Source organism: Neomonachus schauinslandi, chromosome 7, assembly GCF_002201575.2.
Source record: "Neomonachus schauinslandi chromosome 7, ASM220157v2, whole genome shotgun sequence".
Classification (NCBI taxonomy): domain Eukaryota; kingdom Metazoa; phylum Chordata; class Mammalia; order Carnivora; family Phocidae; genus Neomonachus; species Neomonachus schauinslandi.
In genome coordinates, this window is record NC_058409.1 from 84918769 (window position 1) to 84932751 (window position 13983).

General features: G+C 40.6%; 1 protein-coding gene across 2 annotated transcripts in view; it reads right to left on the bottom strand.

Annotated features, from left to right (window-relative positions):
* EPB41L4A (erythrocyte membrane protein band 4.1 like 4A) overlaps nt 1-13983 on the bottom strand; it is a 248797-nt gene that overhangs the window by 95639 nt on the left and 139175 nt on the right. For both annotated transcript variants that reach the window (XM_021701451.1, XM_021701458.1), the window contains exons 5-6: nt 3626-3723; nt 2359-2479 (exon numbers count right to left, since the gene is read on the bottom strand). In XM_021701451.1, coding sequence (XP_021557126.1) covers nt 2359-2479; nt 3626-3723 — 219 coding nt within the window. The remainder of the gene's footprint in view (nt 1-2358; nt 2480-3625; nt 3724-13983) is intronic.

The following is a 13983-nucleotide window of genomic DNA, read 5'->3' on the forward strand; positions in this document are numbered from 1 at the left end:
CTGGAAAAATAATCCCTTGTGCTAGAGCAAACTTAAGTCTTTGTATTTCAAGAAGTCCCTTGCCTCCATGGTGACAAAATGTTACACTCTGAGGTAATACCTGTATTAAGTTAATTTCATTACCAAATCTTGTTTTTACTCAGTATAGCCAATCCCAATGTCCCAGCATATATTTAAAATTCTGTATCAAACCCCCAAAGAGATTGAGAATATAAGCACTCGAATTAAAAAGTACATCCTTTACAAAGAGTAAAATGTCTCCACACACCAGCAGCTCTTGATCAGGATAAAGAGGAGTAAGAGTAGTGGTGGGTATGGAGAAGAGAAGAGTTTCCCCAACACCTAGCTGGGGTCTCAAGAGCATCTCCTGAGCACATATGTAGTTTGAAAATACGTGAATATTTCTAAATAATAAAAATACTTATTTTTCTTAATACAAAGTATAGAAATCATCCCCAAATCTTCATTGGTGATAATATTCGTAAATAGTATTCATTCCTAACAAGTGTGAGCATCTGCCAGGAATCTCCATGGATAAGTGGAACTGTGTGTGTGTAAGTAACAGAGAAAGAAATTTTTTATTTGTTAATAAAAGGAGCTATGAATTTAATTACTAAATCCTACTTTGATGCATCCCATGTTTCCACCACGGTGCCCTGGAAAACCTAGCAATATACATAATTTTGAAATCTATGAAGAATGTTCATTACAAATTAGACACAAGAAAGCTACCAAACCTTGATCAAGCTTTATTCTCTGAAATAATAGTCACGCTGTCAACACCATCACGTAAAACATGTAAGGCCCTTTACCCAAAGCTCCTTGATAATTTCAAAAATGTAATTGTACTTTGAAACTCCTAGAATTAGTATTCTCAGAATGTGCCAAACACACTGCCCTTCATAATGTTATAACAGGCACTCTCTTAGCATCCACTTCAGCAAAACCTTAAAATGAAGGACTCTATAATCAGGCTGGAGAGCATTCTGGTGCATGCTAATACAAGATGGAAAGCCTGGTTTCTCTGATTGCAATTCAGCAATTGACTTCTGCTGCTACTCACTGAAACAGATCCTTTAGGCAAACATTTTTTGTTGACCAGATTAATTCTATATTTTTTTCCTTAACTATAATAGATCTGAAACCAAGCAAATTCAAGAGGGAATGTTACATAAGAGGCAATAAAGCAAAGTTAATCAGTATAGAGGATTTAACCAAAATAACTATAATTAAATTATAACTTCAATGCTGCAGGCCATTAATTGAAAATCCTACTAGGGGAGTGTGTATATTCTCAGAAGTGCATGTGGTGTTAACATAATACCCTCCAAGGCTCCACACTGGTGTCATCGTGATTTCCACATTCACTGCTATAGACTGAATAGGACTTTGCTTATAACTGTGAAGAATTTACATACTTAAGACAGACCAAATCCAGAATACATTAAGGCTTTTGTGATTACAAAATATATTTATAGCTGAAAGAATAAATTTCACAAGGTACTGGTGACTGAAAAAATAGAAAACTGCAAAATATAACATATACAGAATGATTTCATTTATGTAAAATCATATATACAAATAAATTTTCTCTATGGGAATTTATGCGAAGAGGGGGATTCAAAATCTATTTGCCCCAAACAGTGGTCATGGAAATTTAACACAATGCTGTATCAAAAATATGTTGACTTTAGGCACTGGGATTTACTCTCTCCTTTATATTTTTAAAATTGCTTTGGTTTTCTATGAGCATTTTAGTGTCATAAGCAGAAAAAAAAAGACAAAATACTAGAATGTTCAAGGCACAGGTGAAGAATTTATCATTCTAGAAACTTTTTTTAAGACTGCCATTAGCATAAGATGATAGTTGATGGATGATGCAACATAAGACATGATATTTTTTCCACCTTTGAGATATAATTGACATACAACACTGTCATGTGTAATTTTAAGGTATACAATGTGTTGATTTGATATACTTCTATACTACAAAATGACGACCACCATAGGAACGGTTAGCTAACACCTTCACACTGTCACAAAATTACCATTTCTTTTTTGTGGTGAGATCATGTAAGATCTACTTTCTTAAAAACTCTCAAGTATACTGATGGCCCTTGAGGGCTTTACCCTAAGTGAAATAAGACAGAGAAAGACAAACACTATGATATCACTTGAGGTGGAATCTAAAAAAGCCAACCTCATAGGAACAGAGACATAGAATGGTGGTTACCAGGGACTGGGGGGTGGAGGAAATAGGAAGATGTTGGTTAAAGAGTGTAAACTCTAATACAATAAAGTTTTGGGGATCTGATGGATAGCATATGTTGATTATAGCTAATAAAAAGTGATTCTTACATTAAAGTTTTATGAATCCTTTCTATGGCTTCCTCGAGTTCCTCCTTCTGATCAGGAACAAACCGGTACTCTGACACATAGCCTGCAGTATGCTTATATGGGTCGTAATCTCCAAGCTCAGCTACAAAAGAAATTGCATTTTTTTCCATTTTAGAAAAATATTCCTAAAACTATTTTAAAATATTCCTATCATGCTGAAACATTTTCTTCAAACGCCTTATTAATAAATTCAAACATAACTAATTTTAGTAAAAAACTACTCTGGTGAGCATATATGAATGGTATAAATAAAATCTTGTCTTAAAAACATAAGTTCTATATTTTTGCTTTCTGAAAGACTATAATTATCATCATTTGCATTTCAATTATTTTTACGAGATTATATGAAATAACATGTTGTAAACAGAATTTAGAGGACATATATTAGAAATGCTAGAGGCAAAAACAACCAGGATACCAATATATCCTCTCAGAAAATAACACCAAGAGATAGAGCATATAATTCAAAATCTATTTGCCCCAAACAGTGGTCATGGAAATTTAACACAATGCGGTACGTTGGTTTACACAAAAAAGCAAAATGAAACCAGAAAGCTCATTATATTACATTTATTAAAATCTTCCTCCTTACGTTAATCCACCTTCCAAGCCCAACCCAGTTCATCTATGTGACGTTTTTCCTAGGATATTTTTTCTAGACTATTCCTGGTCTGCAAGTGCCACAAAGGCAAGGAACATACTGTCTCACTGCCCCTATACCTAGCAAGAGTCCTAGAAAGGGCTCAGTATATATGAGTGGAAACATCCTCAGCCTCCAAAATGACAATGCAACCTGGAGCTGCCCAACATGGTTGCCATACTGATGCCAAGAGAAGAGATGCAATGAGGGCCACACCCTGAATTGGCCTTGGCATCTGACCATATAGAGTCTCCACAACAGCTGCCTGAGAGCAATGTGATCTCTGAGATATCACACCTTGGGGGGATCAACAAACTCAGGTGGGATATAGAATGGAAGGGATTTTCAGACCCTCCACTTAATGCAGAATCAACGCCATTCCTGTGACTAAAACTCCAAAGTGACCTATTACAAAGCATACATAACTGGCTTCACTTTTGCCTCTTCTGAAAGGACACGGATTAAAACTTGAATTCTGACTAAACTTTTGTTCAGGGAAATGTCACTTGATAAGAAGAATTTTAGTACGTAAACTTGCTTAAAAAGAAAAATTCAAATTTCTTCCCAGTTTGCTGCCGTGAAACCTACACTGGATGGCATATGCTCCCAGCTGAGCAGCAATGTTGACAGGGCAAGGCAGCCGGCCCTGAAGGACATCTTGCTTCACCTGCAAGAAAAACTGGTATCTACAAGAGAAATGGAAAAAGAGATTAATGATACCTTCCACTAGCCAGGCTCTGATAATCACGGCACCAATCACCTTCAATGAAAATAGAGCCACTTCGGGCGCCTGGGTGGCTCAGATGGTTAAGCGTCTGCCTTCGGCTCAGGTCGTGATCCCAGGGTCCTGGGATCGAGCCCCGCATCGGGCTCCCTGCTCGGCGGGAAGCCTGCTTCTCCCTTTGCCTCTCTCTCTCTGTCTCTCATGAATAAATAAATAAAATCTTTTAAAAAGAAAAAAAGGTGGCTCAGATGGTTAAGCGTCTGCCTTCAGCTCAGATCATGATCCCAGGGTCCTGGGATCGAGTCCCGCATCAGGCTCTCTGCTCCTTGGGAGCCTGCTTCTCCCTCTGCCTCTCTCTCTCTGTCTCTCATGAATAAATAAATAAAATCTTTAAAAAAAAAAAAGAAAATAGAGCCACTTCTGCTCCCTGGGGAGGGGGCTGTTGAGTGAGCACTTTAAACACCCTCTACATAAGGGGGACGGGGTCGTAGCGAAAAGGCACAGGCTCTCAAGTTAGCCTGGCTGGACTGCATCCCAGCTCCGGACTCACCTGGGCAGCTGCTGACCCTCTCCAACAGCCCGTCTCCTCACCTGCAGAACCGGGACAGCAAAGCGTCTACACCTCCTAAGGTTAATGGGGAGGTTATATAAGCTATTCCCAAGACTCTCATTACTGCCGCTACCACAGCTACTCCGACACAGCCTTACTGGGAGGAACAAACCGTAAGGACCTAACCGACAGGACGTGTTGCCTACAGGGTCTAAAATCATGGATACGGGACAAAAAGGTCATCGTAGTGCAAGTCTATCAATTCTCATGCCCATTATCCATGGCTTTGCTCATTCCATTTGCCTAAAAAAAAGAAAACCCTGTTATAATAGCGTCATCCACAGTTCTAAACACTGTAAATATAATAACTCATTCCAAGTGTTTACATATAATTTCCATAAGACTTTAAAATAATGTCAGTAGTATCATCTCCATTTTGCAGAATGAAGACTCTGACAGACACAAAGAGATGAAGTAACTTGTCCAAGACGTCACAACTAGTTAAGTAGCAGAGCCAGAACTGGAACCCAGGCAGTCTGACCCTGGAACCTCTTAATCAGAATGCTATGCAACTTTGGCTAGCTTCCCCTCCCCCGCCCCGCTTCAGTCTTTCAGCCTGTGCCAGAGGTTGATGAACCAACACAATGAACCATCAACACCGTCCTCGGCTGCCATCACCTACCCACCCACACCCACCCACACACACACACACACACACACACACAGGCCCACACATGCACCAGGCTGTCATTGTGGTTTCTCTTTCTTTGGAAGCCAACTCTTGATGTCACTGGGAAGGGCAGAAAAAGGGCAAAGGAAATGAATTATAAAAATCAGCTGTGATAAGCTGCTCTTCTCCAAATGCTTACCAGCAAGGCCCATAGTAAGGGAATCCAAATGTTAGATAGTTTGATTTTATCCATAAGCTTAAGAGATAATCCGTGTAACACCCTGTGTTTCCCCACTGCCCATTTCGGTAAACAGCACCACAGTCTCCAGATATTCAAGTGAGAGAAACCTACCAATAATGTATAACCCCTGGCACCCACATCCAATCACTGAATCTGTTTTCTTTTGGAATCCGCACACTGCTCTCCATCTCCTAGCCCAGGTCGCCATCCCCTGGATTTCTAAAACCTTCAGTGCTCTGCCATCATTCATACTTATCTCCCTTACAAACAACCTTCCCAAGAGGTAAATGAAATCCTTAAGAGAAAAACAGGATCAAGTCACTCCCTTGACAAACAGACAAAACCTTAAAAAACTTCACTCTACTTTCAGATCCTTAAGAAAGCTTGTGACGTGTGCAGCTCGGTCATGGAGCGGCTTCCCCGGCCTCCTCTGCAAAAGGGCTGCGTGGCCTAGCGTCCCTATCCCGCCACCACCACGCGCACAGGGGCCCAAGAGCGGTCGCCATCCAGGTTTCCTCCAGCCCACAAGCGACAGCACCGCAGCCTTCCCCTCCTGCAGCTCACTGGCTCGTGGCCACCCGCAACTATTACCAGCGCTGCTGGGGTTCCACTTCCAGTAACAGCCCCTGCAGAAGTGCAGGGCATCCTGGGGAATCCAGCCCTCACCACCCTGCTCTGCCCCACACCAACCGGGGTCACTGGTGGACAAGCTGCTTTTAAGGGAAGTCCACTCTCTCATTCATGGCTACACTGCTGGAGTTCCCGCAATGCTCGGAATTTCCCCCAAGCCTCCAGCGGCACAATCGCCTGTGACTTGGCTCTGGAAGCCATGAGGAAGCAGCCTAGTGACCAGCCTGGCAAAGCCAACACCGGGCCCCAGTCCTGAGTGGCCACCACCAGCCCCAAGGCTTCAGGAGATGCTACGAGCATCAGAGCCCCTTCCTTCCTTTCCCATAGACTAGGCAGGCTGCAGCAAGCAGAAGGAGCTGGGTTCTTTTATGGCAAAACACCAAAAAATAAGTTGAGAGAACCCCACTCTACTCTCCAAATCACATTCAAGCCTTCCTGACACCCTGTAGCTATGTGCATCAAGTATAAAATAAACTCCAAACAGCCAGGGGAAAAAAAAGAAAAGGCTTGTAAGACTTTTGCTTCTTGAGCCAAATCTCTTGCCATTAACCAATGACTACCTCACTCCCTAACTTGCATTTACTTTTCTAGCTCTACTTAACTACTCACCATGCCCTGAATGCTCATCTTGGATATCAAATCCACTTTGTTATAATCATCTGTCCTCCTCTTGAAGAGGAAAAAAGCAGAGTAAAGCATTATTAGCAGAATGTAAATGCAAAAGCTTATAAACTGAAGAGACATTTTGCTAGAATTACTACTGCTTACTGGAAACTTACATTTAGCTACACTCTCTTTCTCTATTGTTAACTTGGAATTTCTTTTCCTGAAGTGTATTTTTTTTTTTTAGGAAATGGGTCACAGATGCATATTTATTTTGCTCTATTAAGACTTTTATAACATCTGACTGAACAGTCAAATCGCTTGCCAAGTACAGAAACAGAGGGACCTAATCCCACAAGAGTTTGCTTCAAAGGCAAAGGCAAAAAAAAAAAAAAAAAAAAAACCAGAGGGAGATGAAAAAACAAAGAGCTGAAACAGAGAGAAAGACAGATACAAAGAAACAGGGACCCTACCCCATCAGGGATTGTAGTCTCAGTATATAGGTCTGGCACATAGTAACAGCTCAATAAATAGTTGTTGACTTGGATGGATATACAAATGAGCAGGGAGACAGATGGCTGAAATGGAAAAAACTGAACATTCTTTGCTGTCTTTGAGAAATTCACAAAGAAAAAGAAAAAAGGAATCTGTTCAAACTTCCCTGGACAGCCTGCCTTTTAAAGATACCAGAGATCTTTAAGTCATTGCATTAAAAAAAAAAAAAATCCTCTAAAATCAAGACAAGTAAACTATTTTTTTTTTTAAAGATTTTATTTATTTATTTGACAGAGAGAGAGAGAGTGAGAGCAGGAACGCAAGCAGGGGGAGTGGGAGAGGGATAAGCAGACTCCCTGCAGAGCAGGGAGCCCGATGCGGGGCTCAATCCCAGGATCCTGGGATCATGACCTGAGCCGAAGGCAGACGCTTAACAACTGAGCCACCCAGGTGCCCCCAAGTAAATTATTTTTAATTAAAAATTTAATTAATCTTTATCACAGCAAGCATATTAGTTTATGAGAAATTTATGATACAATAAAATCACATTTTCATATGCTAAACAAATACTTTATCATACATCAGGGCCTATTTTTAACTAACTGTATATAACTTATTTTGTCCATTTTATGAGACTTAGGGTACAATTTAATATTTTATTTAAATTACAGATTTAGAGTTGTTGAGTCTTTCCCTCTGTCACTCTGATTAAGGCTATGATTGGATGCTTGAGTCCTTGTTTATCTCTGGTTTTAATGAGGGGGAACCTACATCCCAGTTTGCCTAGGACCGTTCTTGTTTATGACTATTATATGTGCCTACGTATTAACAGCTCTCCTCGTCATCCTCCAAAGTATCAGGGTTTGGACGATCAATTATAGTGTGACCCTGGTTATATTGTAACCCTACTGGAGAAAAAGAAAATGCTCATTAAAGATGATCCATTTAATAAGGAAGCTTTCCAGACTCATTCTGGTACAAAACTGAGGCATCATAAAGTACTAGTTATCTTTTTTTTTTTTTTTTTTTAAGAGAGAGAGAGCGCAAGCATACGAGTGGGGGGAAGTGGGAGACAGAGGGAGAGAGAAAATCTTAAGCAGACTCCACGCCCAGCATGGAGCCCAATGTGGGGCTTTATCTCACGACCCTGAGATCATGACCTGAGCTGAAATCAAGCATCAGATGCTTAACCAACTGAGCCACCCAGGCACCTCTGTGTGTAAGTTAATATTCTGGTGTATATGCACTGTCTCCCAAGCTAGATCCTGAGCCCTGGGGGAAAAGAGCTGGGTCTTCCACCCTGTCCACACTTACCACAACACTACAACAAGTACAACACAAGTCCAGGGCTTGAAATATTGGCTTCACAGTTTTGTTTATCTGATGTTCACCGAAAAGAGCTGAGTTAACACCAAGCATGTACAAGCTGTTGAGCTCCATTAACAATTTAACAAGTACCAGAGGCAAGAAGAATGGCAAAGGAGGTTTGCTTAAAGACATGGCAGAGAGACCGACTCTTTCCGGAACCAAAACAGAAGGTTCCCTGAGATTCAGAAGCCAAAGACATGCTTACACCAATATACCTGAAATGCACCTTCCAGTGACCTGAGACCCCTGGTGAGGAAACTGAGCAATGGGGCCAAGCAGAAGTTTGACTTCAGTGCCAGCTGAATTTGACAGTGAAGAACCTAAGAGGAGAGTAGCTCCCTATACGGAAGGCAGGATTGTTTTCTGTCTCCCACACAGAGGGAACCTCGCATGTGATAGGAGTCCAATCATTTTAGACAAGGCTTAAATGTGAGCGACAGGGGGAAATGGTGTGTACAGCTTAAGGAGGAAAACAGTAGAGGAAGCACACACTAATTCTCAAGAAAACGTGACAAAAGGAATAACACTTCCGCCTCAAAAGTGTAAAACAAATTATTAATATACAGGAACAAGTAGCAATAATATCACCTTACATTTGTATAGTCCTTTAAAGTTCACAAATTTCTCTTGCATCCATACCGGAATGTGACCCTTGTCTCAACTCTATTGTATTTAGAACCATTATCTTCATTACAGAAGGAGAGGGACTCTGGAAGTAAACACGTAACTGCAGGTCACTCAGTCGGTAAAGAAGCTAAAACAAGCTAATCTTCACAAAGTGAAAAATAGGGATTACCATATTAAAATAATAAAATTTAAAAAATAATTGATAAGCTTAAGGTCAGTCCCCCCCAAAAATACTATAAAACATTACAGAACAAAATAAAAAGCAAATACCCATTTTTAGGTATTTTTTAGAAACTAAAAAGTATTCATTATGAACAAGTCATTTGGAATATTCTTTTTTAGAAACTGTTCTTAGATCCTTAAAAGTTCAGAAAGATTTCAATGACATCACAGATAGGACAGTGTCCACAGAATGGGCAGTCTCTCTGGAGGACTGAAATCCTCTCTTTGGTCACCTTAGTACTCCGACCACTGGAACACAATGCTCCGTGTATTTATTAAATGAAGGTAGGTGAGTGAGTGAATTCCGTCCTTACAAACAAATTCAAGAAATGTAGGCAAGAGGACAGTCATCGGAGAATTCATAATTAAGTTAACAACCACACCCAGAAAGTTGTGATTCGTAGATTGACTCTAAACTGGAAGACCCATCTCAGGGCTCCAAGCTGGTCTTTTCCCCCTTAATTTCTGAATCAATAATTTGAAAACATTAAATACTTATCATTATTTTCACTTTAGCTATAGCCCTACCATCTACCGACACTTATATTTTTGCGTTACAGTCAGTATTTGGTATGTATTATCCTTATATTCCTCTCATCATCTTTTTTTCCCCCTTCCCCTGATTGTCTTTTTGAAAAAATACTTAGGGCGCCTGGGTGGCTCAGTCGGTTGGGCGACTGCCTTCGGCTCAGGTCATGATCCTGGAGTCCCGGGATCGAGTCCCGCATCAGGCTCCCTGCTCAGCAAGGAGTCTGCTTCTGCCTCTGACCCTCCCCCCTCTCGTGCTCTCTGTCTCTCATTCTCTCTCTCGCAAATAAGTAAATAAAATCTTTAAAAAAAAAAAAAAAGAAAAAAGAAAAAATACTTAATTTCTTTTTATAAATGAGAAAACTGAGACTTTAAAAGGTTACATAGTTTTTTCAAATTTACACAACTAGTGAGTGGCAGAGCAAGGATGCAAACCTCAGTCTGTCTGACTCCAAAGCCTGTCTTTTTTTTTTTTTTTTAATTTATTTATTTCAGAGAGAGAGAGTGTGTGTGAACAGGGGGAAGAGCAGACAGAGGGAGAGGGAGACAAACAGACTTCCTCCTGAGTGGGGAGCCCAGTGTGGGGCTCAATCCCAGGACCCTGAGATCATGACCTGAGTCCAAATCAAGAGTGGGATGCTTAAGCAACTGAGCCACCCAGGCACTGCTCCAAAGCCTGTCTTCTTAACCAACATGTGTGCTATGCTTCTCAAGTGTGCAGAGGATACAGAGCTATAAATGACCCAGAATACGTGAAAAGCTGCTATAATATTTTGAATCAGAACTGAAAATAAGTTTAACAGATACCATGAGTACACAGATTATTTAAAGGGCTGGCAAAGAGAAGAGACATTAGATTTTTTCTGCATAGACCCAGAAAGAAAACCTGATACTGATGAGAGAAACTGCACGGATTTCTCATTGAATTTCCTATCGCTTTGCCAGGCAGTAAGGTTTCCTATCTTAAAAATGTTTACAAGGAAGCTGACTGAATCATCAGGAATGTTCTATAAAAGGTACAGGTCAGGGCACATGAATCCTAAATGAGGAGTCCTCCTCACAGCCTCCCAATCTTGTTTATCTCAGACAACTTTTTAGAGCACTTAGCAACTACTCCAAGTTGATATGATTCTATTCACTTCCATTTTTTCATGGTCTGGATCCTTACTTTCCCGTGTATCACATTCACCTCTAGTATTTTTTTCCTAAATACAACACCCTTCTGGAATGCTGCATCTAGTATGATGATATAAATACTTGAGAAGATTCAAGGCTAGCATTATCTGTAATTTAAAAAAAGGAAACTAGAGCTATACAGGAGTAAAACAGATGGGTTAGATGGTGAAAGAAGTCTGCACAATATGTATAAAATGGTATGATTATCAAAAAAAAAAAACTACATATATGGAAGAACAGGCATAAGCCTGTTTACTATAGCATTAGTTTCCATATCAAAACTTATGAACCACCCAAGAGCCAATACAGAGTAGGCTAGAACAATTTTCCAAAGAACTGAAGCAAGCTAAATGTTCAACTTGCAAATACTGGCCTAAGTATACTTTTCCTTTAAGAGCATATATTGGGAGATTTGGGGTTTTGGTTTTAGTTTCTGCTTTTGCCAAAATTTTTTTTTTTTTTAAAGATTTTTATTTATTTGACAGAGAGAGATACAGCGAGAGAGGGAACACAAGCAGGGGGAGTGGAGAGGGAGAAGCAGGCCTCTTGCCGAGCAGGGAGCCCGATGCGGGGCTCGATCCCAGGACCCTGAGATCCTGACCTGAGCCGAAGGCAGACGCTTAACGACTGAGCCACCCAGGCGCCCCTGCTTTTGCCAAAATTATCTCATGTAACTGGCTCCCTTTCTAAGGTTCATTATGCCTACCCATTTAAATTAACATATTCATGCAAATTAATGACTTTATCTTCAGGACACACTAAAAATAAGTATTTGGTGATATCATATTGAATGTACATTAACTTACCTAAATTCAACTATATGTTTTGGGCAACAAAAATAAATTATTATAGATCATGGTCACTAGATGAAAGTCAACAATGTAATCTGGTTCTTTTTTTTTTTAAAGATTATTTATTTATTTATTTATTTATTTATTTATTTATTTGAGAGAGAGAATGAGAGAGAGAGAGAATTGGGGGAGGGGGGTCAGAGGGAGAAGCAGACACCCTGCCGAGCAGGGAGCCCGATGCAAGACTCGATCCTGGGACTCCAGGATCATGACCTGAGCAGAAGGCAGTGGCTTAACCAACTGAGCCACCCAGGAGCCCTGTAATCTAGTTCTTAACTACATGATCTGGTCTAATATTTGAGGAAAAGCAGGTTACAACGAATATGTTCTGAGGTTGTACATCACACACAAATCTATGTATTCTGTTAATGAGCTGATAGTAGATTCTGAAGGGAAATTTCTGCTCATTAATATCTGGTGAACAGATTTTTATTTATTTATTTTTTTAAAGATTTTATTTATTTATTTGAGACAGAATGAGAGAGAGAGAGCTCACAAGAGGGGGGAGGGTCAGAGAGAGAAGGAGACTCCCCGCTGAGCAGGGAGCCCGATGCAGGACTCGATCCCAGGACTCCAGGATCATGACCTGAGCCGAAGGCAGTCGCTTAACCGACTGAGCCACCCAGGCGCCCGTGGTGAACAGATTTTTAAAAATGCATTATAAAACACTCATTTCCCACCCTATTAACAATAAATTGAATATCGTTTGGAACCTAACCCTCATTTAAGATGTAACTCCACCAAACTGCCAGAGCAAGGAGAAGATGAAATAGTATCAAGCACTTATTGACCCAAGCCCAACAGGCGACACAAGGTTGACATTATGAGTCGTACACACTCCAATGCTTACAAAACCTGATGGGACAGGTGTAGCTCCAATTTTGCAGCTGAGGAATATGAGGCACACAGGTTACCGACAACCTCAAAATGAAGGCCTTTCTTTGTATTTTCATAAAATGTTATTTCCTTGCAATTTCCTAATGAGCTACAGATACGTGGGTTTTTTTTTTTTTTTCAAGATTTTATTTATTTATTTGAGAGAGAGAATGAGATACAGCATGAGAGGGGGGAGGGTCAGAGGGAGAAGCAGACTCCCTGCCGAGCAGGGAGCCCGATGCGGGACTCGATCCAGGGACTCCAGGATCATGACCTGAGCCGAAGGCAGTCGCTTAACCAACTGAGCCACCCAGGCGCCCCATGTGGGGTTTTTTTTAACCACCTGGACTCAGTTTCTCCATGAGCCCACAATTCAGAAATCCCTCAACTGAAAAGACTATTCATGAAGCTCTAATGTAAATATGACCCCTCTCCTTAACTTCTTCCCAACACAACAGCCCTTCCCCCATACAGCTGTGCTCCTGGAAAGCCTCCTGGGACAGCCCTCCTTTTTAAAGTGGTCAGTAACAAGGTGGCAATGGAAGATGTGGACGCAGCTCAGCACAGTTCTAAAAGTGAGGCCTAATTATAGCACCCCAGAGAGGAACAGGAAAGGTCCACTTAGCCTCCTCTCTCCTCACTCTTCTGTGTGCAGTCTGGAATCGAGACAAGAGAGTCAAAGGAAAAAGATGAAAGGATAGAATAGTAACAAAACCACAGACTACCTTAGTCATCAAAGACATGATTTCCAATGTTTGGAATAACGCATTTGGCTTTACTTGAGCCAATGATAGGAGTTTACTAGGAAAAGTGACCACTTAGAGTTAAGTCAGGGAAAATGCTTTTGTTGGCTACCACGTGCCGTCAGGTCACTAGTGGAATTAAGCAAAAACCTAACACTACTGTCTGCTCTGTATAAGCCACTTTCAAATGTTGGCATGGACTCTTTTAACAATATAATCAATACCAACTGGAAACCGTGCCTTAAATGAAATCAAGTATTTGATGACAAAGGTGAAGGAATACATTGAAAAACGTTGGGTTTTTTTTTTCTCTCTCCCTTATACTAAAAGCAAATATCTTTTCATTTCCTATAGAGGTAAATGAAAGCCCTGGACAACTGACATTTAAGCTATAACCAATTAAAGAGCAATAACTGGCTCTTCACATTGGTATTTACATATGCAAACCAAGCATTAAAATATCCTTCCATTAAGCAGTTCAAATGGCTACTTCCACATGACTACAAAGGCTGAATGCAGCCTTCACAATAATGATACAGAAATATCCCATCACAGCAGATGCAAAATCTATCATCATGTCACCCGGGTTCATGCCATTGTTCACACACATCTATCATCAGTGATCTGCCTCATGCAATGCTA